The sequence below is a fragment of the Harpegnathos saltator genome, unplaced genomic scaffold (genome assembly GCF_003227715.2).
Source record: "Harpegnathos saltator strain DR-91 unplaced genomic scaffold, Hsal_v8.6 scaffold171, whole genome shotgun sequence".
Taxonomy (NCBI): domain Eukaryota; kingdom Metazoa; phylum Arthropoda; class Insecta; order Hymenoptera; family Formicidae; genus Harpegnathos; species Harpegnathos saltator.
The window spans coordinates 872,487-900,452 of record NW_020229952.1 but is presented as its reverse complement, the minus strand read 5'-3'; the positions used below and the strand labels follow the sequence as shown (position 1 = coordinate 900,452).

Below are 27,966 nucleotides of genomic sequence, written 5' to 3'. Positions count from 1 at the left end.
CATTCTCACACATTAACGAAGCTTTCTGTAAATTATATTAATGATATATTAAAAAAAAATAGCTATTCCCATTTCAATTCTAATAAACGACTAATCCGGTTTCCAATGGAGTCAGTGAAAAGTCATTAAAGAGGAATCACACCGTCCGTACTTTGATCGAGTAAGATTCACGTAAATGCCAACTCCCCTTTATTCAAAACATTATAATATACGATGTCGTGATGCAAAGATACATTTATCTGCCAAACTCGTAACGGCTTTGAGTCACGTTTATCCGAATATTCCTGGCCGTAAGCCAGGGACTTCCTTCTCCACGTGTGAAATCTTCGAGAACTGTCAAATGATATTTTAATCTCGGTGAAAACCGAGATACTGACTCGAGTTGTCGATACGCGTTGCTCGATAAAATTTTCCCGCCACTGTGAGGCCAGCATCGTTCATTCCCGAGTCCCTAGCGTATCCGAAGCGCCGAGACCAATGGCAGTGCCGGGACTTCTCAACACGTGACCCGCGTGATACCGTCGGACACAGTTACGCGGGAACGTAGCTCAGCAATTGGTCGTGCTCGAAGATTTACTCGGCTCCAGGGCGTGCGTACGGCTCCATTGGAACGCTCAGAAAGCAAAAACGTGCTCCAGTACGCGACGTATCGCAGTAGGTCGGCTGGCATCGATTCAATAGTACGTGCGCGCGAAAGACGCATCTCGCAAAATTCACGATGCCTGTCTCCAGTGGACTCAACGGCAAAACTGACTGCTATCTCCTCCTGCAGGATGGTAGTGTCTATCCAGGAAAACACTTCGGCGCCAAGGTATCCGTCGACGGCGAAGTCGGTGAGTTCGCATGGACTTCGTTCCCGAGCACGTGTTGCTCGGAGCGTGCATGTGCGCGCTCATTTTGGAGCTGACTTTCGCGTCTCGGCCGTTGCATGCGCTCCGCTTACGAGGCGGTCCACGTGCTTCTGCTCATTCACTTGATAAATACTTTATCGATCTCTCGTATCAGCGTGTTGCGAATGGCAACGATATCGCCGCTGTCGCCCGCGTGGGCTATGCGCAAACGGGAAGTGCGCCGGCGAGTCTCCTCGCGTACTTTAAAGACTCTCGCATGTGATAGTAAACGGGAAGTGCGTGAAGTATAGCGATTCGTATTTGGCATGAAAATATAAAGGGAAATATTTTTTTTCCCTTTTCTCTTTAAGGAAAAATGTTTAGAAAGAAATTTACCGAGTGGTTTGGAAAGTCTGTGTATCGTTAATTTCTAAATCTGTGCGCGACACGGTAATATTTGATCAAGCCGCCGTCTTACCGCTACAAAATCTACAGATATGATGACAATATATTTATTTACACAGCGCGATATAGAATGCTCTTTTAGGCCGAGCCAGTCATCTACTGACATCTGCCAACATCCAAATTCAGCAGATGAGTGTCGATTTACTTCGAACTTCGTCCATGAAAATTTACAATAATAACTTGCGTTAAATCGACGTTCACTCCGATGACTGCAAAGAAATGAAAAATGAAAAGAAAAAATTAAAAAGAAAACTGCGCACGGTCATTGCTGCGAAATAAAAATATTTCCGTCTCGAATACTTCAACAACTCGAACGACGTTGCTTATTTGCATCCATCCCTGTCTAGGAACTGGTTTGTGATAAGCCACGTAGACGATTACGTTTGCAACACGTGGTAGTACTATTAAATACACACCGTCGGGTAATTTGTGCTGAGTTTAGAAAATTACGAGCCGCGTGTTTAGTTACACTCTTGTGTAAGACAGATCTCTTGGAATAAACATAATACATCCGTGTGTCCCGTCGTATATCGTTTAACGAGATATCTAAACATATTTCGATGTGCCAACAATCGGCGGCGAGTTCGCAAAGTTGCATACGCGAGTACGACGAATCGTACCTCGCGGCATCCGAGTATCTAATAGAAAGTCACGGTGCATGAATATCTAGATAAGCGCGCGTCTAGTTTGCAGAACAAAGGTCTTTGTAACGCTGACTAACGCATTGTATTCGGCGGAAAATTTTCAAGCATACATAAGAGTCGTAGCTCTGCGCAACAATGTGTAAAATTAACATTACAATATTGTAGAATAAATTTTTCTCCATAAACAAAAATACGAAGCTGAGGCGTTCGGAGTAAGAGGTCAAACAGCCAAGTGCTCAAATCGAAAGGGAAATAATTATATATTTATAGGAAATGTTTGAAATAACTAGCGCGTCTTTAAATGATTAATATTTTAAATGATTTAAATGTTGATTGTATTTTCTCGAAAAAATGCGTACGTTTTACGCGTGCAAATAACGAAAAGAATCTTTCTGCAGTTTTTCAGACCGGTATGGTTGGTTACCCGGAATCACTCACAGACCCTTCTTATCACGCCCAAATTTTGGTTCTCACATACCCGCTCATAGGAAATTATGGTGTCTTCAATGAGCCTGACCTGAAATATAATTTACCATCGTAAGTGGTCGCAACAAGATTGAACTTGGAGTCAATTAAAGAGAATTTACGCAGTAACAATATTAATCGTAATACATCTCATGTAAATCGAAACGATTTGACACGGAACATATTTGACAAAAATTTTGACCATAAAAAGACTGCAAACATAATTTCTAAGTAAATTGATAATTTGTCAATATTTTTTTCAACAATATTGTTAGTATGGTATAATAATATGTTATGAAAGTACTAGAAATATGAGAGAAAATTAGTATTATTTATTGGAAATTCTTTCTTCAAATCGACACTTTCTTTGTCTCTTCAACGCGTTTGACACAAACAAACTTTATAATCTCAATTTTAAAGCATTAATAATTTGTAAAATTGATATTAACACTGGCTCCAATATATTTATCATATAAATATTTATTTCGATGCAGTACGTTGGAGTCTGATCGCATTTGGGCTGCTGGACTCGTGGTCGGGGAAGTTTGTGAGAATCCGAGCCATTGGCAGCAATCAAAGACGCTATCCCAATGGATGGAAGAAGAAAAAGTACCTGGAATCTACGATGTTGATACACGCGCACTTACGAAAGTCATTCGTGAGAAGGGCACCATTTTGGGCAGGATAATTTTCGACCAGCCGCCACCAGACATGTCGGTGATATGTCCGCCCATAGAAGATCCCAACGAAAGGAATCTTGTAGCGGAAGTTTCTCGAGTAAAGAATTTATACAGTTCTGACGGACGAGTAACTCTAAATAAAAATCCTAATAATTTTTTATTCTTGCCATTAATGTTGATTTGTGTCTTTAATGCTAGGAGAGTAAATAAAATAACAGAATATTGTTGTTATAAACGTAAGCGTATTATAAAATTAAGAAAGTATTAGAAATATGAGAGAGGGAAAATTAGTATTATTTATTGGAAATTCTTTCTACAAATCGACATTTTCTTTGTCCCTTCAACATAATCGCGCTTTACATAATCACATCACTTTCCAGTCGACACCGAAAACGTACAATCCCGAAGGTCGTCCTCGCATATGCGTAGTCGACTGCGGATTGAAGTACAACCAACTGAGATGCCTGTGGCGTGATTATAATATTCGCATAGACGTCGTACCTTGGAACCACGATTTGAGGACGATCGAATGCGACGGCCTATTTCTCAGCAACGGCCCAGGTGATCCCAGCATGTGTCATGAGACGATAAAAAATATCCAGGCGTTCTTGGAAGAGGAAAGCAACGCTAAGAAAAAACGACCCATCTTTGGCGTATGCCTTGGGCATCAACTATTGTGTCTGGCCCTCGGATGTGTCACTTATAAAATGAAGTACGTATTGCGTTACATATGGATTACGATGGTCCAATTTTTATCAAGTTATCTCGTGCTGCAAATACTATCGATTATCATTGTCAATGAAATTCCGCATCTCGACTGTGCGTTATACTTTTCGCAATCATCTGACCATATCTCTACTAGCTAAATGATACTTCTTGTTACACACAATTGCAACATGACACGTTGCTGTCAGTACAGATTCAGAGAATTTAATCATCGAAACGTGTCCTCCTCCTGAACACATATCCTGTTCCGGGAAACCTCACAAATCCGGACATTTCTTTCCTGTATTGTTGCTCGAGAAAAAAAGAACAATACTGTTCCTTCATCAGCACGTCTTCATCCGAACATATCTGCCTGTCCTGCGGCACAAAGTTACAACTGTCCATCATTATAAGCGACGTCTGTCATTCATTTGCAGCTACGGTCATCGGGGCCACAATCAGCCGGTAACCTATTTTGACTGTGACGGCAAACGTTGCTTCATGACCTCGCAGAATCATGGATTCTGCGTCGACACGCGAGGGCTGCCGGAAGGTTGGTGCCCACTCTTCGTCAACACCAACGACAACAGCAACGAGGGTGTGACTCACTCGCACCTGCCGTACTTCTCCGTTCAATTTCATCCTGAACACATGGCAGGTCCTAAGGATCTGGAATTTCTCTTCTCCGTATTCATAGAGAGCGTGTCAGACGAGATCGAGGGTTACTCTGATAGGTCGATAAAGCAGAGGATCTACGACAAATTCACATTAGAAATGAATGACAATTGGTTTTCGCCCTTCACTCGACCGAAAAAAGTCCTGATCCTGGGCTCAGGCGGACTTAGCATTGGCCAGGCCGGAGAATTCGACTATTCAGGCTCGCAAGCGATCAAAGCACTGAAGGAGGAGTCGATACAGACTGTGCTGATCAATCCCAATGTCGCCACGGTTCAAACTTCAAAAGGCATGGCCGACAAAGTATACTTCTTGCCGATTATACCGGAATATGTTGAGCAGGTAAGCTGGACCGCATCGACAACTTTGTCGGTTGGGTTTCAATCGACCATCGCTCGCCGACAAGAAATTCTTGAAGCATTTAACGTGAAAATCCCCTTATCCGATGAATTCTCTTCAGGTAATACAATTGGAAAGACCGGACGGTGTGCTGTTGACATTCGGTGGACAAACCGCGCTCAACTGCGGCTTGGAGCTTCACGTGAAAGACGTATTTTTGAAGTACAATATCAAGGTCTTGGGAACGCCGATCAACTCGATTCTAGCTACTGAGGACAGGGGGTTATTCACGGAAAAAATCAGAGATATAGATGAGTACACAGCGCCGAGCATTGTTGTGCACACCATCAAAGAGGTAAATAACGTCTTTTCTTACGGATTGTTAGAATTTGGACGAATTTCCACGAATTGAGATATCCTTCTTAATGTACGTACTATGAGATCGCGATTTCACGAGATCGATGCGCACTTATCTTATTTGCGACCAATGTTATTCGACGTACCACATACAGTGTCGTGAAGATCAAATTCTTGCAGATTCGAGCGATCAGAATTTTATGCTGAATCATTTCTGCCCGAACAGGCATTGGAGGCCGCGGAACAATTGGAGTATCCCGTTTTAGCGCGCGCTGCGTTTTCACTCGGCGGTCTCGGGTCAGGATTTGCGAACAACAAGAAACAGTTGTTGCTATTGGCCCAGCAGGCTCTGGCGAACTCGAGCCAAGTGATAATCGACAAATCTCTAGAGGGCTGGAAAGAGGTGGAGTACGAGGTTGTACGCGACGCCTACGATAACTGTATCACGGTGTGCAACATGGAGAACGTCGATCCTCTCGGCATTCACACCGGCGAGTCGATCGTCGTGGCGCCGAGCCAGACACTGTCGAATGATGAGTACAACATGCTGCGCACTTGTGCCATTAAAGTCACCAGGCACTTTGGCATTGTTGGAGAGTGCAATGTTCAGTTCGCCTTGCACCCCTCTTCCAAGAAATATTACATCATCGAGGTGAACGCTAGACTGTCCAGGAGCTCGGCTTTAGCCAGCAAAGCTACCGGGTATCCCTTGGCTTACGTAGCGGCCAAGTTGGCGCTGGGGATATGCCTCCCGGAAATCAAAAATTCCGTCACCGGTAAGACCACGGCCTGCTTCGAGCCTAGTCTCGATTATTGCGTCGTTAAGATACCCAGGTGGGATCTCAGCAAGTTCCAACATGTCTGCACCAAGGTGAGGCTAAGAGTTTTCGACATTCGCAACTCGATACATGGTAAGATCCGCTCGACTAGTCAAGGTTTAATATTACCGCATCTCTCAGATCGGCAGTTCCATGAAGAGCGTGGGCGAAGTCATGGCGATCGGCCGTAAGTTCGAGGAAGCTTTCCAGAAGGCCCTGAGAATGGCCGACGAGAATGTGAACGGCTTCGATCCTTATGTGAAGCAGGTCGACGACGAGGAACTGATGAACCCAACCGACAAGAGGATATTCGTGCTCGCCGCTTCGATCAAGAATAACCACTCGATCGACCAGCTGTACGAGCTCACTAAGATAGACCGTTGGTTCCTCCAGAAGATGAAGAACATCATCGACTATTACGAGATCCTGGAGAACACCGACCACACGAAACTCTCGCACGATGTGCTGCTAGGCGCGAAGAAAATAGGCTTCTCGGACAAGCAGATTGCCGCTGTGGTGAAAAGCTCGGAATTGGCCATCAGGCTGCAGAGACAAGAGCATCACATATTACCGATAGTCAAGCAGATCGACACGGTGGCCGCTGAATGGCCGGCCACCACCAACTACCTTTATCTGACATACAACGGCACTACTCACGATGTGGACTTTCCTGGCGGGTACACAATGGTGATAGGTAACTATTACTTTTCCTCTTTCTTCTTCTTATCGCATCAACTACATCATCTACATCATAGTTATGGAACTTCCTTGATAGAGAAAATCACAGATATGTACGATGCTCGATAAAAAAGGATTATATATAATTATACAAAAATTATATATTATTATGTATAATCCATGTATAAATTTCGTCGGGGGTCTCGTCACATATTTCTATTAAAATCGCACGATGTCTCCCTCAGGTTCGGGTGTGTACAGAATTGGCAGTTCAGTGGAGTTCGACTGGTGTGCCGTAAGTTGTCTGCGTGAATTGCGATGTCTTGGGCGCAAGACCATCATGGTGAACTATAATCCGGAGACTGTTAGTACGGACTATGACATGAGCGACCGATTGTACTTTGAAGAGATCTCCTTTGAGGTGGTGATGGATATATACGACAGTGAGTGTCCTGAAGGTATAATATTGTCCATGGGTGGACAGCTACCTAACAATATTGCCATGGATCTTCATAGACAGCAGGCACGAATACTCGGGACCTCACCGGAGTCGGTCGACAGCGCCGAAAATCGCTTCAAGTTCTCTCGTATGCTCGATAACATCGGTATATCACAACCAAGGTACGGTCCCTGTTAAATATTAAGATAAAAAATAATATAGTTTCATCGCGCGCTCTATGAGCGTAACACTTTTGTCGCAGAATATTGTAGCTAGAATAAGGGTGAGGTGAAAACATACTCTTCTACAAGGCTTAAATAAATTAAGGCGAACGGTAGAAATGTTTTTAGTAACATGGACAAGAAATACGTATATTTATCTATATATAAAAAAGAAACAAAATATATTATACGCAGTCTATATTTTTGAACGATTGCAGGGAACCACTCGACACATAATTTCGCGTACTCGACTTTTCGTACACAATTTGCAGATATTGCTTTTTTCGTTCCAGATGGAAAGAACTGACGAACTTGGATTCCGCTATTGAATTTTGCGAGGAAGTCGGCTATCCATGCCTTGTTCGTCCTTCCTACGTACTGAGCGGAGCTGCAATGAATGTCGCCTATTCGAATATGGACCTTAAGTCTTATCTGATCCACGCGAGCAAGGTCAACAAGGAACACCCGGTTGTAATATCGAAATTCATCTGCGACGCAAAGGAGATCGATGTCGACGCTGTGGCTTATGAAGGAATAATCTTGTGCATGGCAGTATCCGAGCACGTGGAAAATGCTGGCGTGCACTCGGGCGATGCCACGTTGGTGACACCGCCGCAGGACATTAATTCAGAGACTCTGATGAAGATAAAAAATATTTCCAAAGCGGTAGCAGCGTCATTGGGAGTCACCGGTCCCTTCAACATGCAGCTGATTGCGAAGGTAGATCCTGTACGCTTTATATTCAGGATAGAATTGAAGGATTCAGGATTGAAAGAAAATCGTAGTAAAAAATAGCTAATATTCGAGTAGAAAAATAGGAGCAACGGCTAATATGGAATTGTTATCATCGAAAAGTTGGAGATCAAGGCTAGAACATGTATTTTCTTTTTCACCCAGGACAACGAGTTAAATGTGATCGAAAGTAACGTAAGAGTGTCAAGATCTTTTCCTTTCGTCTCGAAAACCTTGGATCACGATTTCGTCAAGATGGCGACCCGCATCATCGTTGGAGAACGAGTCGATCCCGTGGATGTTTTAGGCGGCTGCGGAATAGTTGCAGTTAAAGTGCCCCAATTTTCTTTCTCTCGTCTCACCGGTAAGGACATAGCCATTTACATGCAATTAGCGAATACTAATTTTTCACATTCAAACAGTGTTGGGTTTTACGTAATGCGTTGGGTTTTGCGAACGACTGTATGCAACAAACTCGCTTCCCCGTGCATAATTAATTCTTTGACAATTTGGAATTGTTCAGATCTTAGTTGCAGAAAATGTCATTTTGCTCTGAGGTTTAATTCAAGAAAATTTCCAATTATTAAAGTCTATCGCGTAGTTTGAAAAGTCATCTGAATTCGACCGATACTATTGATGCTGATGATGTTAATTAAAGGTGCTGACGTGACGCTGGGTGTCGAGATGGTATCTACTGGCGAAGTAGCTTGCTTCGGTGACAATCGTTACGAAGCTTATTTAAAAGGCATGATGAGCACTGGCTTTCACATACCTAAGAAAGGCATCCTACTCTCTATAGGAACTTACAAGGTAATCGAGTTACGTGAACAAGACGATTCTTTTCGCTCCTAGCTTTGCAAATTCGAGATAACCCGCAATATCGCAACTGCTCGTATCATATGCAAAGCAAGATTGACATTTTACGTTTTAACGTTTCGTCATAAAGAAGTCGATAGCTTTTACAGACTCAGACGTGTTCCGTCATGATGTATCAAACAATCGATTTGTTTTGCAGCACAAAATGCAAATGCTCCCGTCTATTAAGATCCTGAAGGACATGGGTTACAAACTGTATGCCAGTATGGGTACCGCCGACTTCTACACGACGCACGGAATTCAGGTAAGTGAGAAAAGTATTTATTAATTATTCCACCATGCTGAACACAATATTCAATTATCATTCATGCGGCATACACGCGTGAAAAAGAATGATTATTTACAAGAATGATTTAGAAGAAAGATGTGTGTGTGAGAATTTTTTGTGAATTAATTAAATAAGAATATATTTTAATAGAAGATTCTCTCTCTCTCTCTTTCTTTCGACATGCGTAATCTGGCAACGCAATCTCTTAAATAAACTAAATAATATTACACAGTGTATGTGTGTGTATATGTACACAATAACATTACAATTTTTAAGTGAATTTGTCAGACAACTTTAACTAAAACAACAATTGCTTGCTACTGTTAAGCTAAGTTTGATTACGATTTGATAATCGTTTGACTTTTTACATAACTCGATGATAGTCGGATGTTGACAACTCGGCAAGATGATAAGCACGCTCAGTCTTCTACCTAAATTGATTATCTCATTCCCTCTCGAAATGACAACAATGAATACCATTTAGTTTATCTTGTCCTCAATTTGTTCCTAATATTGTTACGTATTGTTGCCAACAAGAAAAGATTGTTCGTCCCCGACAAATCATCCACGTCCTATTCTCAGTAAACGTGCTATATGTATGTCGTTTCCGTTAGAAACGAGTCATTTTGGTTATCCGCTAAGGAAACTACTTTCTGGGCTGTACTAGAAGCCGACTCGTCACATTGATCCCTCGGTGTGGGGTTCTTCAAGATAGAAGTAATTTCGCTGCTTTTGCCTTCGCTTGACTTCGCAGGTTTCGCAGGCTTCACCTGCGTGTTATCCTTATTCTCGAATCGCACCTCATAGAAGGTGCTCTTGGCGACCTTGTCTTTGCAATCCTCACGACTAGATTGCGGTTGCTTCTCCTTAGGCTCTACCGTGACATCGGCAGCCTCTCGTATGAAACGGTCCTTCAGAGTGCCAACGAATAGAGGTTCGCCGTTCCTCTTGGGTGTCTCCGGGAGGTCCTTTTGCTGTGACCTTGAACTCGTCTTTTTCAGCTTCAGAATGTAGATCTTGTCGCGATAAGCCTTAGCGTCGTCCGTGTATCTGCTCACCTCCGACAGAATGATCGACAGCCGATCCGCCTGATCGAGATAAACCTTTTTCTGCTGATAAGCCTGATACTGGTGACAGCGCTCGGCCATTTTTATGAAGTGCCTGACAAAGAAGTCCAACAGAGCGCCTAGCCTTGGACCCTCCAGTTCTCCGCAGCGCACCTAGAGCAAAAAACAAGAGGGAAGAAGTGAAGACACGAGTTAGCCGTGACTCTTGAGCTATTAATCGCAAAGGAAGAGAGATAAGATTAGATTCGCGGGAAGTCTTCGTGTACAAGTCACGGGCTGATCCCGCGCTTTTTCACGATCAGTTACGATAATGTTATGTCGCGCTGGATGGCTCGTTAAGAACGTCGATCGATAGGCATCTTATCGCTCGAGGAACTCACCGAGATCTCGATAATGGAGTCCGTCGCCCTGCGCGGATTGATCAACGTTCTGTTGGTGACCACTCGCGTGTATATCTTCTTCTCGGTCTGCAACTTCGCGGTGTCCCAGAATCCGCCGGGCTTATTGTAGATCTCGTCCCTGGCCATGTGGGACTCATCGTGCGCCTTCGATCGTGATGACGACGCCGACGACATGAACATAGACTGGCCGAGTGCCGGATTCACCAGGGCCAACGCGTCCATCGTCAAGATCTTCAGCAGCATCTCGTAGTTCAGCCGCGGGAAGAACTTCTCGCTATGCCTGATGTTCTCCATCGCGTGGAACAAGTACATGACCGGGTTCTCGATGATCCTTTTCAGTTGCTTCTGGGTATGCAGCAAGTGGTCGGACGGCACTCTCTGGAACACGTTCTTGTCGCGGACGAAGTAGTCCGACAAGGTCGGCTCGTTTTGACTGAGGCAACGGTAAAGACCGTTGAGCAACTTGATCAGGCACTCGCCGGTCCGATTGTCGGGCCATTTTGAGGGTCTGTCGTCCTCTTCGATCAACCAGAACATCTTGTTTCTAATATGGGAGGTCGTCAAGCCATACATGGTATCGAAGACTGGTCTTATGAAGCTCTTGTGCAACATCAGCGCGATTAGGTACACTTGAACTTGAGAGTGCGTCATGCAGGTCTCTAGATATCGCTCAGCGGCTGGGAACATCAGCTGCCACTCGAGCTCGTGGTAGAGATTGCTGCCCTTTTTCGGCAGGAAGCCTTCCGGCACCATGTGGCAGCCGAAGTCCTTCACCTTGCTGATGTCACTGTAGGTCGGCCACGTGCTTCTCGGCCGGTCCAACCACTCCTGGGAGTATTCCGGCCACTGCAGCCAGATCGCCGGCGTCACCTCGTACGACTCGACCTTGCAGAGTCTAGAATTGTGAGATATCATGATTTTGTCGCAGTAGATGACCGAGCCTTCAGGCTTCACCTCGTCCAAATCCTCTTGGTCGAAGCCGAACAGCTGGCCCAGTTGATCCTTGTAGAGGTTAACGAAGTGCCTCATGAACTCCAAACTGCTGATGTAAGAAACCTCATAGTTGCGTCTCCTTATAGCCATCCTAAGGCGACGTTGCTTATTGTTCTGCAGCAGCTTCTTCTCCTCTCGCGGGTCGTAAATCTTGCCATCTCGGGTATGCATGATCTTCTTGAAGCACCGCTGCGGTATCTTTGAGTTCAATATCGAGTAAACCTCCGTCGACGCGTCTGCGATCGGCTTGTCGCTGTAGCTATGCTGAGAGTTGCATGAGGAGGCTGCGTCGCGGTTCGTGTTGCAGCTGAGCTGCACACTGGACGACTGCATGACGTGATAGCTGCTGTCGCTGTCGCTGTCGACCGCGTAATGCCCGGACCGGTAACCAGAGCTCGTACTGCCGGCTGGGCTGCGGCTGTTCATCTTCTTCAACTTTGTCGCGCCGCTACACACCTGTCGCTGATGGTTTCCGGACTTTGCCGGCAATTCGCTCTTCGGCCAAGCTCTCTTGGTCAACCGGTCGTCCGAAGCTGAAGACACATGCTCGTAGTCGGACTCGGGCCTGATGTCGTGGCTGGATCGAGTTTCGTACAGATTGTCACGCGAGTGGTACGCCTGGTCCTTGTACATGGCCTCGTCGTTGTGCAAATTTGGCAAAGATCTAGCATTGTTCGGCTGGAAGTTGCCTTTCTTCATCTTCTGGGAGCGAACCATCTTCGAGGCAGGCTTGGGAACGTAGATGCTGTCGGTGTCGCTGTATGTCTCGTCGTCGTCCTCCGCTGAAGGGTCGATATCTTCCTTCTTGACGGAATTCTTCGTGTACGGGGTCTCGTCGAGGAGCTCCAGCCGCACGTATCCTGTCGGCGGGACACGTGTAACTCTGGTTATTATTAGGATTATTCTCAGGGCTGCGTTTTCTTCTTTTTTCGACATGCAGCTTTTATCGTCATATTTCTTGCACTGGGAATTATCTTTTTTTTTTTCAGCAAAAATAAGAGTTGAAGTTCTGTCTTTCTTTCGGAGGAATTTCATCTCAATTCTCAGCAAGTGTCATCAATGATGTTTAGATTCCGCTATCATTGAACGTACATGCATTGAAAGAGGAACTGTTGGATTTAATCATTTCAACGGGAAATGATTTTCATCGTTCCAAATTGTTCTTTTACTCTTTATCGTAAGCAATAAGATCGGGAATTTGGAAAGCGCTGGATATTATACTCACCTTGATATTCGCTCGGTTTCACCATCATGTTGTATGTAATCTCATTGTTCACGCTGCTGTACTCCGGCAGATAATGCTGCTCCGTGATCTCGATGTTGTCGTGCACGACGTAAATGCGGATAGGGTGCAGTGGCTCGATGGTGGGACGGGAGGTCTGTCGCGTCGAGATGAAGGCGACATTGTGCGAGACATGTTCCTGAAGAACATCCGGCATCAAAACGTGCTTCTGAGGAGGTAGTTTCTTATTTAGCTTAGCTTCGGAGGACGACGCCAGGGTCTTTTTAACTTGGATGATATTTCTGAAATGGAAGTTTATCGTTAGATCGGTGCAGCTCGGCTAACTTGCTTTCCTACCGATCATGTCGATTATTTTTTGCATCACACAATTCACACATACATACGCGCCGCGCGCGATGTAGAAGTAAAAGTGGAACTATATACGTACAAAGTTGTCAAGAAATTTTTTATATTACGTACTATGAGCGTACGTGATATGAACGTTTGCAGAACTACCAATCTGATGAACAATTCAGGTAATTAAATTAAATTAATGTAACTTGCTAAGTATTGTATAACTCTTGTATAATAGACGATTCCTTGCTTTCCAAGCGCGTACGCGAGCAATCGTCGAGCGCGATGGCGACGGGCGGCCAAGGGTTGCAAGTTAAAGAACAGAAACAATTGAAACAATTCAAATGTGCTTTCTCTCGGCACAATTGTTATCTCGGCGAAAAATATTTTTCGTGCACGTTACAGATTATTAGATTAGATTAAGTCAAGTCAAATGGTATCGATCTTAATGAATCAATACGCCTTATCCGAGTAATGTTCTCACACGCTTTTACGTACACACTTTTCTAGACACGATACGAACGATACGGTCATCTTCTGGAAATAAATCAGTATTATATAAATAAATTCCACTGCCGCGGAGATCTGCCACGGTCTCTTAACGGCACAACGAATATTTGATACACGCGTACCCATTCAACGACGCACAAAGTTTCACCATCTCGCGCGCTCAACGGCTTCATCGTTAATATCTCAGCAACATCCGAGCGTTAACTCCATTCCGAGGTTGCTTTTCATTCTTTACACCTCTCGATCGACACACTGCGTCGTCTCGCAATTGCAAAAACCACCGCGAGGAACACCAACCGGAACGAGTGCTTACTCCTCATAATTCTCAAAGAACTGGACACACAGCATGAGGTTGTTCAGAATAAAAATCTCCGGATTCCTCTTGATGGACTTCCTCAGCAGCATCAGTTCCATGTCCTCGTAGTTGTCCATCTTGCTGCCGGGGGTATCGACCACCTTGGACCCACCCTTAGCCTCTTTTCCCCAGGGGCCGATTTTGATCTTCGACATCGTGATCCCCATCTTCTCGCTGGCAAATTGCTACCGAGTCGCATAACACGATGCTTGACACGTGATGCTTGGAGCGGCTGTCTCCGCGCTCGAGAAACGCGTCCTCGAGGTCAAGATCGCGATTCAGCACGTAGCTTCACGTCACAGGTTTACCAAGACTTCTTCACGCTGGTCGTGAGCTCGAGGAGACCGGGCAGCGGCATTGTACATGCAAGCGTACGTGAGGACACGTTGATGAGCGATGGGACAGTAGTCCTCTGGCGGGGTGTCGCTGTCGATAAATAGCTATCTCGTTATCAAGCAGGGCTCTTTTAATCGGCCGCTTACTATTGGCTATCTGCAAACAAGCCCAGCATAAAATATTTCGTGCAAGATCGCACTGGCATCGATACGATAAAGCGGTAATATTTCGCCGATGACCAGCAGCTTTCTATCACGATGAGCTCGACAATGTGTGATTATGGCGACAGCGAGCAGTGCGCCGATCGAAACTCGCGAACTCGCTTCCATTCGTTTCCAGATCGATCCCGGCGGTATGGTCCCCCCCCCGCGTTCTCTCTTCGCTTCTGCTCTCCCAAATTGCCCTCCTCTCGTTATTTCCTCCATCTAATTATCGCGTCTACTCTCTCATCTAATTATCGCGTCTATTCCCGGTCAAATAAACGATTTCTATCAGCAATGTCGTTTTTTATCTTCGCGTTAATCATACCATCGTGGCACTTCAACTCCGTGCCGCACACAAGCACGCAGCAGTCGGGCGATTATTCGGCTGATTAATCGGTAATTGATCTTGCGGAAGGTGCGAGCGAGTACGAGCGCGAAGCGTGGAGTCTTTTTTTGCGAAATTTGACGAACTTACGAACTTTATCCAAGCAGCGACGGCAATCGCCGGGAGGGGAAAATAGTCGTCGATATCGTCGCGAGATTATTGTAACATCGCGAGCTGCTTTGTTCAGCCGTAACTCTCTCTCTCTAGGCAGAAACGCAATCGCTTTTCCTCGTACCACCTGTACCAGCCGACAGGTCGCGGCGCAACATTTCCACAATAGCTACTCGTCGGATAAGAAATGCTCATCATCATTAACATCGTGTATATCAGTGGGGCGTTATATTTGGCTAGTGGGGCGGTGGTATATTAGTATGGTAATGGATTTATCACACGTAGACTTGCAATCTCCCGAGACGTAATATAGTTCAACATAGTGCGATGATGAATACACACACGGCCAAAGGTTTAACTCTTTGGGCGTCTGACGTCAGGTATAACAATACCGCGTGTAAAATTGCGGCCGTTATCTAATCAGCGAGAATGAACTCCCTATCGACAACTCGGAAATTGCAGATTAATCCCGGAACAATGCATCGAGCGGTCGCAAATAAATATTGTTTTCTTTACGATATCTGGCATCATCTCACTTCTCGCGACGGGAAGCATCTTCGCGTCTTCAGCGGATAAAGAGGACTTTACGCGGATCGAGGGTTTCCTGCAGGAATTCCGGCAGATAAAAAATGACACATTGCCTGCCACCCGTAACAGATATCGATCGATACCTAGTTAGACGAGTTATAGGTATCTATCGTGAGAAGTGTATGGGCATGCCCTGAGCATTGAAATAGTATAGTATTTAAATATATTATTTTTCATTATAAATGTTTAGAATGTTAAATTGTGTGTGTGTGTGGTTATATATTTGTATATATTTCATATTGTATATATTTTTGTATATATATGTGTATACATTTCAACGCTCAGGGCACGCCGAGTTTTTGATCTCGATGTTAAGTTTTCCCTTAATATCTTATCTAGATATTTCACCGTTTAATAAAAATATAATAATAAAACATAATAAAAATATAATAAATGAGTATAATAAATTTAATATAATAAATATATAATAAATTACGGTATACTTCGTAAAAATATACTATGTAGCACATATCGTTCAGAAACATTCACGAGACTTTGGTAATGAACAAAATCATGTACTTGTTAATTATGTACTTGATTAATTATATTGGTCGCATTTTTTTTTAATAAAATTAATGAAACATTTGCGTTTCTTTAAATGTTCGTTTTGTACTTTTTGTGTTGCTATATTTTAGCTATATTTTGGTTGTAGTACGTTTTGTTTTGGTACGTTTAGTTTTGGTATGTTTTTTTTTATATTTTTTGGTTTGGTACTTCTTTTCATATGTACTCGGCGTTTTTTTTCTTTTTGTTATGATTTCACTGTTTTTTGTGTAAATTATTTATATACAAATCTTATTATATTACTCTTTTTCAGCAAAGAAAATGTATGCATTTTTGGAATTTCGAGGCCAACTACATTTTTTTATTTTAGAATTATTAATTAAAATCCATTCTGTGCACATTCTTAACATGCACAACGTTTGTATAATGTCCATTTAGTTATGCTTCCACCATTGTGGAAAATTGCACTAATTTAAACCCCATTTTGTATATATATCCTAAATTATATTTAACTATTATCTAAATTGCCTAAATTATATTTAACTATTATCTAAAATAAAAATAATCGGTTCCGCGAGAGAAAATTTGACTGAAAGAAACGCGATTCTCGATCAATCGGTCCCTTAAGAAACTTTCTTCCGCATATAATGAGCAATAAAGAATAGAATGACTCTTATATAAGTAATGCGTAAGCGTCTAAATCGAAAGCAGAGATAATGAAATGCTTATTTTATTTCAACCTGTATGTTGCAAACACATCTGATAACAAACTCGCATTACTTGTATCCGTGCATATACGTGTCTGCAGCTGACATCGCATGACAATGCAAACGCAGCTTAGGACAAACTCGCTTTGCTTGTGTGCGTATATGTGAGATCTAAAATCTGAAATTCTTAGCGAAGAAAAGGACCTTTTTGCAGGTGAGATTTCGAGATCTCCATATTTCCTGCACCAATCTTGATCGGCCTTGTTGTAAATTACACGCGAGATAGACATTATATAAGAAAAATGTCATCAGATTTTTTATTATAATTTCCATGCTTGAGATATTTGACTCGGAAGACCAATCGATCCTGAAATTCCGTAAAAGCTACCACGGTCGCTTTTGTTTCATATGTTTTCGGCGTCGCGCCGCGATCGCGGCGTTTGATACACGACCCGCGAGCAGGGAGCAACAATTCTGAAAAAAAATGACTGACTACATCGTGACAAAAAAAGAAATTGTTAATTTTATTATTAATTTTATTTTTATCTCATCTTTTTGAGACAAAAGAAGCTCATTTCTGCAACACAGGTGCAACCAGTGCAATGGACTTTCGAGAAGATTGAGGACATCACCATAAACGAGGATCCCGATTCAATGGAGCGTCGGCATCTCGCCGATTTTCTGTCACAGAAGCTCTTCGATCTCGTGATCAATCTGCCAATGAGAAATGACAGTGGACGTCGCGTTACCAAATTCATGACTCACGGTTACAGGACAAGGAGACTTACTGTCGACTATTCCGTGCCTTTGATCACGGATGTCAAATGCGCGAAGCTATTGATCGAGGTGAGCGTGCAAAACTCTGGTCCTCTCGAAAATGTTAGAATTTTCGCAGAGACGAACGAAATCAACTCTCTTACTCTCTCTCTCCCTCTCTCTCTCTCTCTCTCTCTCTCTCTCTCTCTCTCTCTGTGAAGTACATTTTAAAAAATAATTTAGTCGAATATATTAATCGAACACTGAACTACGTGACATTGCCTTCTTGCTTTAAATAATATTTTACATCATATATCCGAACGTCAGAGATCAAAGATCGTTTCGATAAGTGAAGTCGCATTACTCATTCTTACATACAAATTCTTGATCGCATCGCTGATAAAATGTACTAACGGCACAAAGTTCGTTTCTGAAACCTATATTCCTCTCTCAGATTATATCGCGACTTAATGCTTTCGCATCGAGAAACGTTTGACGTTTCTACGACAGAGAGAGAAACGTTCTACATAAGATTTTCCAAAATTTATTTTGATATTTTTCATTGGCGTATCCAGACGCCAACTTCTTCTCCGATCTTTGTCAAAATCTTCTTGAAACGTTAAAACCATCTTTCGTAGCTGTTAATACGTCTGATTACCCGCACATAATGAAGCTCGAAGAATAGAAATAATCAGTAGAATCAAAAAAAACAGAAGCAATCAGTAGAATCAAAAATGCAGAGTCATAGTAGTTATCTTGAGATTATGATAATTCATTTAATCTCCACTTTCTTCCTTCGATCTAGAGTCACAAGTGATTTAAGTTTTCGATATCGCGTTACTTACTTGCAAGTGCAGATAAAGTCGAAAGATTAATAAATAAAATATATTCATCAATTTTGTACGATAAGATATACCGAGGGTGCCTCAACCCATAGAGAAAACCAGTTGTTTCCGTAGAAATTTCTTCCACATCTCCCTGCAAGTAAGAAAGCGTCGCGACAGTCATAACAAACTCGCGCGCGCGCGCGCAGACCCGCTTTGTTAAACGAACGCTTTTGTTCAAAAGGAAATCGCGCGCGCGTGCTGCGTATAGTCGAGCTTCAATGAGATTGCATAATCGCGCGGACGGTAAACACTCATGCCAATTAATAACGACATGCAAGTGCTCTTCGCTCTTCCGTCACGCAGGCATTGAGAAGAGTCGGCGGACAAGCACCGCGTCTGAAAACGCACACCGACTGCCTGTCGTCGCACAGGATGCTCAGGTTACCTGGCTTTATCGACGTGCACGTGCATACCCGTGACCCAGGTGCCGTTCACAAGGAGGACTTCGCCTCATGCACCGCGGCCGCCCTCGCCGGTGGTATCACGATCATTTTCGCGATGCCCAACACTAATCCGGCGGTGGTGGATCATCAGACCTTCGCTCTGGCCAAAGAGGTGAATATCGGTGCCTCTTGACGTGCGAGAGCCCGCGAATGTTCCCGCGAATGTCCAGTCCCGATAAGATATCTCGTTAACACTTTAATCCTCGTAATTAATCTCGCGTTGATATCTCAACCCTCTCCGTAGTTAATGCTGCACGCTTAATTGGTCGAAGATGCACGCGTATTTTCGACGACGTTTATCTCGAAGAGGGTATCTGTAGTGTGATACATTCTCGTGAAAATCTCGACTCGATATTCTTCCAGCGCGAATCCCCCGCGTTTAACCCTTCATTGCGCTGCTTCGCACATCTGCAAAGCAGATGTTTGAACTGGATTTTCTCTGCTGTCAGTCAGAATTTAACATTGCCGATTGCCTTGCTTATTTGAATAGACGCGGCTCTAAGCGGAGATAAAGGAATTGGCCACCAGTCTGCGCTAGTTTTGCAGATATGCAGCGTGACGAGAGAAATTATTTTTCAAAAAAATATAAGTGAAATATTTTTTAAAGAATTTCTCCTGTATTCCTTGACCAGTCCTGCACATGAAAATAATTATTAATGGTCATTTATAAGAAGTGCGGAATGAAGGGTTAAGCCTGCGGAGTCGATGAAGTAAAATCAAGTCAAGAGTTAAGGCGACACGCGAAACAATCTCGTTCTCCGTTGCAGAAAGCCGCGGCTGGTGCGCGATGCGATTACGCTCTGTTTGTCGGCGCCTCAGCGGACAATTACAAGATCACGCCGGAAATAGCGCCTCACGCGGCCGCCCTGAAGATGTACCTGAACGAGACGTTTACCACACTTCGTCTCACTGATCTCTCAGTTTGGATCAAGGTAAGCGCGAAACGCCTGCATGCATTTCTCGAGACGCTTGACGAGACGCGATATCGTTGCGAAAAGTCTTTATGCGGAACTTTGGTGCTTTGCTCGCAGCACTTCGAGAGCTGGCCCAAGAGGTATCCTGTGTGCGTGCACGCGGAAGGACAGACGACGGCTGCGGTCCTCCTGCTGGCGAGCTTGCACAATCGACCGATCCACGTGTGTCACGTGGCGCGCAAAGAAGAGATAGAGATTATACGCGCCGCCAAGGAACATGTGAGTGCCTCCTCAGGGTGTTCGATAAAACGCAATAAACCGATTCGACCGGTCGAAACGTCAGTCTCCGCGATCGTTGGACGAAGAAGTGCCGGAAGTGGCAAATCAATTCACATCACACTTGTAAACTCTTGCGCATTTTCGCAGGGATTGGCAGTCACGTGCGAGGTGTGTCCGCATCATTTATTCCTTTGCCAGGACGACTTGAGACGAATAGGTGAGAAAAAAGGCCAGGTGAGGCCTACCCTGGGAACGAAGGAGGACCAGCAGGCTCTCTGGGACAACTTGGACGTCATTGACTGCTTCGCGACCGATCATGGTATGTGAAATCACCTCATCGCCGCGATCGTTGCAGATCTGCAGCTCTGCAATATCGTATAAATCGTAAAGTCCTCCGCTTACGAATTCGCGTGTCATCAGGATTACAAAATAAATTCGATACATCGATGCCTCGCGACGATAACGATCAACATGATTCTGTGAATCGCCGATAAAAGAGGATGAACGTCCCGTGTCGAACATATTCGTGTATATAACATCTACCTCGCTCTGCTTTTAAGTCGTACACGAACATTCGACCCTTCGCTCCGAAATATTGATATTATATCGAACACGTGGATTAAAGTAGAAATAATGAGCAATTACTGTTACTACTACTGATAAAAAATGAGCATCCCGATAATTCGCCGCGTATCGAGCGCAAGTTCGGTCGCAAGATTAAGAAGGAACAGAAAAATTCGGGCGAGTTTACTTCGCGAGTTTCCTCGAGAGATACCGATCCGTCAATCACAATGTCGCAATCGTTTGTATTGAAGCTCCGCACACCGTGCAAGAGAAATCCTCCAGTGAACCTCCGCCAGGATTCCCCGGGCTGGAAACCATCCTGCCGCTGCTACTCAATGCCGCGCACGAGGGAAGGCTGACCATAAAGGTATTTCACTTTTCCGTCCGAGTATATCATTGCTCCATTGCTTCAGCAACGATTATCTGGCGTAACGAGCTAGGCACGCCGATAAACACTTTGCTCTCGATAACGGGTGGCGAGTGTCGTATATACGTCATATCGACACAGAGATAAACTTCGCGCTCGACATGACGTAATAAATTGAAACGCGTCCACAGGTGAAGCCTGTTTTGAAGTGATGATTGCATAAAAATGTATTTTATTAGTAATTTATTACATAAGTCTTATATTTCTGTTTCTCCTGAAGTGACTGGTAAAAAAAGAGTGATTTCCTGAAAAATCCTACCCAGATTTTACACTCGCGAGTCTTCTCACGTGGATACCAACTGTGCAATTTACGCTGTGTTTGCCACTTTTGATCCTGAGATAAAAGTTATGTCCCGATCTCGCGCAATATCTCGAAGGCGAAAGCAGTTCGTCAGAAACCCGTATCGCTCCTCGGCGAGAGATCCTGAAATAAACAGCTTGCACGCATCGTTTTAAACGCGATCTTGCGTCTACGCTTATCGCTTCCTATATTACAGATGAGCGCTATTGTCTGATAGCAATGTGATATGAGATAAAATCGTACAAATAAATCCACTGCGCTTGCAGCAAAATCGCGGAAATGCCATTAAAGTTTGTCTTACCGGGATTTTTCAATTGATCGAACTTTATCTTTATAATAATCTCGTCGTGCGCTATTCTTATCGTATTATCTCTTCCGTCTGTGCGCAAGTCCATTGGTTTGACTAATTAAAGAAGAAAGAATTAAAATTATGGGGGAGAGAGAAAGAGAGAGAGAGAGAGAGATAAAGCAATTGTAAATATCTAAATTATACAATAACCGATACAGTTTGTTCAGATTTGCACAAATTTATGTAAAGCAGTTTTAGAAGAATTAATTGCGCACCAAGGAAGAAAATGCATTTCAACTTTATTCAGTAAAAAAGAGAACCACATCGAAACATGCTAAATGGGTTTGGTTAATGATTGTAGGACATTGTCGACAAGTTTCATTGGAATCCCATGAAGATCTTCAACATCCCCGATCAACGTAACACGTACATTGAGGTCGATTTGGACGAAGAGTGGATTATCCCAGATGAGTTGCCATTCAGCAAATCGAAATGGACACCTTTCGCTGGCATGAAAGTCCACGGTTCTGTGCACAGAGTGATCTTAAGAGGTGAAGTTGCCTACGTCGAGGGACAAGTGCTGGTTGATCCCGGATTTGGTCAAGATATCAGAGATGTTCAGCATAAGATGAAAGCTCCGCCAATAATTAACGCGGTAGACATTATGAACAAGCTACTGCCGCCTCTGCTTGGTCCTTTGTCGCCGAATTATGAAAGATGTAACGCACGCCCTGATCCCCGTGTTGGTGACTCATTCGAAGAGGAACTGATTGGTACGATAATTCAAATATTGCAAAAATATCATGCAAATAGACGGATAAAATTGACAGAATAAGACAGAAAGTTGAAATTGATAATATTTCTGACTACCTTGGCATATTAATTAAGCAGAACTCACAATATTTTACTAGAAAATTAATTCATGCAACTTTTCTCATGCAAACATTTTTCTCCGTGCGACCTAAGACTAAATTAATTTGCGACTTAAGATTACAGATAAACAACACGATATGACATGGTGTTTTATTTGTAATATTTTATTTCTTTTTGTCTTCAGGACCGCCTCTTCTGCAACCATTGCCACACAAGTTCACTCAAGACCACAAGTCGAACGTATGCTTCGCGCTGGATATCGACACGAAGGAACATTCAAAAGCGCTGCTCTCTCAAAAGATGTCTCCGTTACCAATCAGCAATGCCACGAAGTTCAAGAGCGACAGTAATCCGAACCTCCTTATGACCATTACTTCAACTCCAGCTGTCCACACAAGCCTAGTTGGCCATCATGTGCTCACCGTGAACATCTTTAATAAGGAAATATTGAAGGATATATTTTATCTTGCGGAAATCTTTCGCAATGCTATCAGAAAAGAGCGATCTTTGGACCATATCTTAAAGGTAATTGATCTACGAAAAGTTTTTATATCGCGTGCGAGACGCCAGCAATCAATATGACTAGTGTATGTACATATGTGTGTGTTCACTCGTGTCCATCTAAAAATAGTTAAATCTTGCGCGTTCTCTTCGCATGTGTCTGCTTCATGATAATCAAAGGATATATCACGACGAACAAAAAATAATATTATACCAAACATTTTAAAATATTAACTGATCCTACAAGTTTATGTAGTATTTTTGTTTAAAAAAAAACTGAACATATACTAAAACTAAATATAAAATGTAATAATATTGATCGCTAGTTCACAAATAACACGAGAGAAACTCTTCGTTTCCTTCGTTAATAAATCTAAGTGTCTTTTATATTCAGGGAAAAGTCATGGCTTCCATTTTCTACGAGGTCAGTACAAGAACATCGTGCAGCTTCGCCGCTGCGATGCAACGTCTCGGTGGCCGCGTGATATACATGGATGGTTCTACGTCGTCAGTTCAAAAAGGAGAGACGTTAGAAGGTATGTTTTCTCGCGGCAAAAGTGTAACCTCTTCGAAACGTATTAAAATACAAAATATCGGATCAATTGAAAAGTTCCATTCGACTTTTCGTCTTCTTTGACAACCGTTTTCTACGAAAGAGATAAGCGAACGTCGCCAGAACGTTGAGCAAGAATTATTAACGACAAGTTTCTTTTTCCATCCAATATAGTAAAATCAGATTTGACTAAAAAATCAAACCGAGCTTCTTGGCTGATCCAATGCTACAATTAATTATCTCTCTATTCATGTATTTAATCAATTGTCGCGCTATTATAGATTCCGTGGCGGTCATGGCGGGCTACGCGGACGTAGTGGTACTAAGACACCCGCAGCCAAATGCAGTGACGGTGAGTTTTAACTCGCGTTTTAAAAATAAATGAGCCGACTCACTTGCACTCTGATCAACAATCAACATTTTCAAACCCAAATCAAATTTTCTTCAACCCTTTCAATTATAATTCTTAAATCTAAGTACCGCAATAACAGCTGTCACTTATTCTTGCTGTTCCTGAGCTAAAAAATCACAATTTTGAAATGTAACAAATTTTTATTTACACACAAGCATGTTTTCTAACCGCTAGACACGTCTAGAGCTGCGTTCGAAAACACTACTCGTGTGTCGTCTAATACACACACTAGCCGTTCGAAAATGCTCGGAATGCTCTCGGGTGTAGTCGTTCGAAAACGTGAAAAGAGTGACATCGAGTACCACTAATGCCTGTATTCATAGTCAGGCCTTATATTTAAAGTTTCCTTAAGTTTATCTTCAGATGGTCTGTAGCCAATAAAATAATCCGTGCAGCATCTAAAGATGGATATAAGGAGGCCAAAAATATAAGGCCTGATTATGAATACGGGCATTAGTCTCTCGCCGAAAAAGCAGGAGGAGTCGGTGGAAGCAGTGACGTGTTATGGCGGCATGTATATCTCTTCAACAGTGCGGCATGATTGTTTAACCTATCGTTATTCATAAAAAAATTGAATAATGGATAATATTAAAACTATTACAACGTTAACAAAAAGACATCGAGTAATAACGAGCGGAGATGTCCTCGTGTTTAATTCTGACGAGAATTTACTTATTCAAGATGATGTACGAAGTAATTTTATACACTTGCATCGGAATTATATAAACAGAAATTATAAATTATAGAATTATAAAATTATAGAATTTTTTGTTTGTTTGATACTGAACGTAATTAATATATAAATCCGAAACAACGTGTTTTACAATTCAGTTCAGTTACATAGTCATTGTTTACCATTGGCAAAACTATAATTATTGTTTTATTGTGCAGATAATATTTGCCTCTTGATTCCACCTGTCAAATTCTTCATCACTGCTTTCCGCGCATATAGTGATCTTTCAATACAAGATCATAACAAATTATTTCCAGCTATTGCAGCAGTTACAGCCAAAATGTTTCGCCAATGTTCCTCCATTTTAAACTAACACAGCTTGAGACGATTCGAGACATTCTGTGTTTATTTGCGTATTAACGATTATTCGCAGAGAGCCGCGCAGCATTGTAGGAAGCCGTTGGTGAATGCCGGCGACGGGATTGGCGAACATCCGACGCAAGCGTTGCTCGACATTTTTACGATACGAGATGAATTCGGGACTGTAAACGGCCTCACGATCACGATGGTAGGCGACTTGAAGAACGGCAGAACGGTCCATTCTCTCGCAAGGTGAGTGTGACAAGACGATCGTGTAATACCGTTCCAAATTCGTGGCTCCAAATTCGGTTTTGTTCGAGCGAATTATTATGCTTCGTGTCCAAAGTAGAGATGTGCGAACTATTCGAATTCGAATCGAGTCGAATCGAATCTAATGTAATTCGATTCGATTCGAATCCGAATCCTTATGATTCGAATCTGAATAATTCGAAAATTTCGAATCGAAGATTCAATTACGAATCAAATATATTAACGTGCATTATATTTGCATGCATCAGGTACAAAACGAGTCATCTGGGCCTGTATGTTTGAACCCTTAACTTGTAATTAACTCAACTTACAGTTAATAACTTAATTATAAATTACTTTAAATATTTAAATATATATTTTACTTTAAGATGATATTACAATATCAATATCCCCTTTCATATTAAAATCTTCCATCATTATGTGCATGTTTAATAGTCATGTTAAATTTTTTAATGATTCGATTCGATTCGAATTCGAATTAAAAAAATTGAGATTCGATTCGATTCGATTCGACATAAAAATTCTTGATTCGCATATCTCTAGTCCAAAGTCATTCAAGGTATTCTCTTTCGATACGCACCACTTATTGAATGACACTGACGCAGGTTGCTGACCCTGTACAATGTCGAGCTTCGCTACGTGTGCGCGCCTGGCCTCGACATGCCGGATCAGGTCATCAATTATGTGGCCCAACGCGGGATCCCGCAGGAAAAGTTCGCTACTCTGGAGGAAGCTCTGCCGGAGACCGACGTCCTTTATATGACGCGAATACAACGCGAACGTTTCGCCACGCAGGAGGAATATAACGAGGTGAGTGTTTCCGCAGGACGTCTGAGGAAGTAAGACGCCTTTTAGATGTCCCTTTTAAAAGTTTCCGCAACATGGGTTGAGACGTTACGATAAACTCGATACGTTGTTTTGAATTTGAAAACAAACATTCAGCGTTCGTATTAAACCTGACCTGATAGCGTGCAATGTTCTTCAAACAGAAGGAAAATATAAAGGATAATATTTATGTTGGCTTCTGTCCTATTTTATCGGGCGGAAAACCACAAAGATTATTGCGACGCAAGTCTCATATCGAGATGTCGAGGCGAACTTAAACAAGAACCCGCGGAAGTTTAGGCGAAAATTAAATGGGTTATTCTGTTGCCATAATTTCGATCAATTGTGTTTCTATTATTTTTTTTCTATCATTTTTTACTGACATTTTTATAAACATCAAGATTGTAAGGGAACAATTGGTAAGAGAGAGTTATGTGAGAAAAATTATTAAAAGATTTGAAGTTGATTTTGAAAAAATGCACGGCATATAAAATATAATGATAATATATAAGCAAAGTATTATTTATTTTCCAATTATTTTTCAATTTATTTTCCAATTATTTTCCAATACATGCTTCCTACTTCAACGTCTGCTTTCCAAATAATTAGTTCGAAGAATAACAACAAAGATGATGATTGAAAGATCAGCATCTCTCACGAAACTGTCGGTGTGTAACAGGTGTGCGGACACTTCATAGTCACCCCGCAATTGATGTCGCGTGCGAAGAAGAAGATGACGGTGATGCATCCGCTGCCTCGTGTCTTCGAGATAAGTACCGAGTTCGATACCGATCCGCGAGCAGCTTACTTCCGCCAGGCCGAAAACGGGGTCTACGTGCGCATGGCATTGCTAGCCATGGTTCTTGGACGCATTTGATCCGCGACCGTGATCGCTCATCGCCTGTAGGTCATGGCGCTTCCGCCGACCTGGCGAACAAGGTCAATAACGCTCGTCATCGCAGACACACGCCCGCAATTTCAATTATCAGGCTGTGATACGCTCGTGAGAGCGTTGCAAACCCTTTCGACATTCCGACCGTTAACCGTTGAGAGTTTAGCAGCCGGTGCAAAATTTTATTGTAAATTTTTTATACAACAAGATTTTTGATAAAACTGTTTTAATTAATGGCGAATCAGGCGATCCAATAAATGGTTTTTATATGAAAGTTTATCTCGATGCAATTTTAGCTTCTTCCCGTACATATATCTGTTTTTCAATGAAAAACGCATATAAATATATATGATATATAGATATATAGATTCAAAAAATAATTTTTGGAAAACGTTTTTTATCAAGAATATGTATAGAGTGAGTCAATAATTGCTAACAACTTGACTGTCTTCGAGGTTACTCTTCTGCCTTGAAAAAAAGAAAAAATCTGCGTCGTGTAATTCCTGTTTGATAAATCTTTTTCCTACTCTCATACTTCGAAGATATTCAAGCTACTAATAATTATGACCTCATATTACATATAAGAAAAATATCTCAGGGAGTATTTGAGAAAAAATTATCAATAAATGAAATATTCCGAAAAGAAATGAAACAAACAAGATTTTATAATCGAAGTACAAATATTTGCATAAACCGAAAAGTATTAATGTTACGTACAAAGACATTAAATTTTACCATTTTTATATGTTCAAGAAATATCACATACGCATGCATGTACAAGAAATACATGATGAAACATTTCCGCTGGATTTCTTTCTC

General features: G+C 42.5%; 2 protein-coding genes across 2 annotated transcripts; one reads left to right on the top strand and one right to left on the bottom strand.

Moving 5' to 3' along the window:
- The first annotated feature begins 567 nt into the window (after nucleotides 1-567).
- On the top strand, nucleotides 568-27,947 carry rudimentary (carbamoyl-phosphate synthetase 2, aspartate transcarbamylase, and dihydroorotase rudimentary). The gene is made up of 26 exons (XM_011154844.3): nucleotides 568-833; nucleotides 2,338-2,476; nucleotides 2,899-3,181; nucleotides 3,465-3,796; nucleotides 4,227-4,806; nucleotides 4,925-5,158; nucleotides 5,387-6,031; nucleotides 6,120-6,672; nucleotides 6,902-7,277; nucleotides 7,610-8,036; nucleotides 8,214-8,412; nucleotides 8,707-8,858; nucleotides 9,064-9,168; nucleotides 17,517-17,774; nucleotides 18,875-19,126; nucleotides 19,782-19,946; nucleotides 20,046-20,207; nucleotides 20,355-20,526; nucleotides 21,023-21,138; nucleotides 22,150-22,561; nucleotides 22,846-23,186; nucleotides 23,557-23,698; nucleotides 23,997-24,067; nucleotides 25,234-25,412; nucleotides 26,036-26,240; nucleotides 26,935-27,947. The coding sequence occupies exons 1-26, from the start codon at nucleotides 719-721 to the stop codon at nucleotides 27,130-27,132; spliced, it is 6,813 nt and encodes a 2,270-aa protein (XP_011153146.1). The 5' UTR covers nucleotides 568-718; the 3' UTR covers nucleotides 27,133-27,947.
- LOC105191435 (uncharacterized) lies at nucleotides 9,184-14,689 on the bottom strand. The gene is made up of 4 exons (XM_019845173.2): nucleotides 14,053-14,689; nucleotides 12,879-13,177; nucleotides 10,640-12,513; nucleotides 9,184-10,412 (listed from the first exon to the last, which is right to left on the bottom strand). Exons 1-4 carry the CDS (start codon nucleotides 14,259-14,261, stop codon nucleotides 9,783-9,785), a joined length of 3,012 nt encoding a protein of 1,003 aa, XP_019700732.1. The 5' UTR covers nucleotides 14,262-14,689; the 3' UTR covers nucleotides 9,184-9,782.
- Nucleotides 27,948-27,966: the final 19 nt, after the last annotated feature.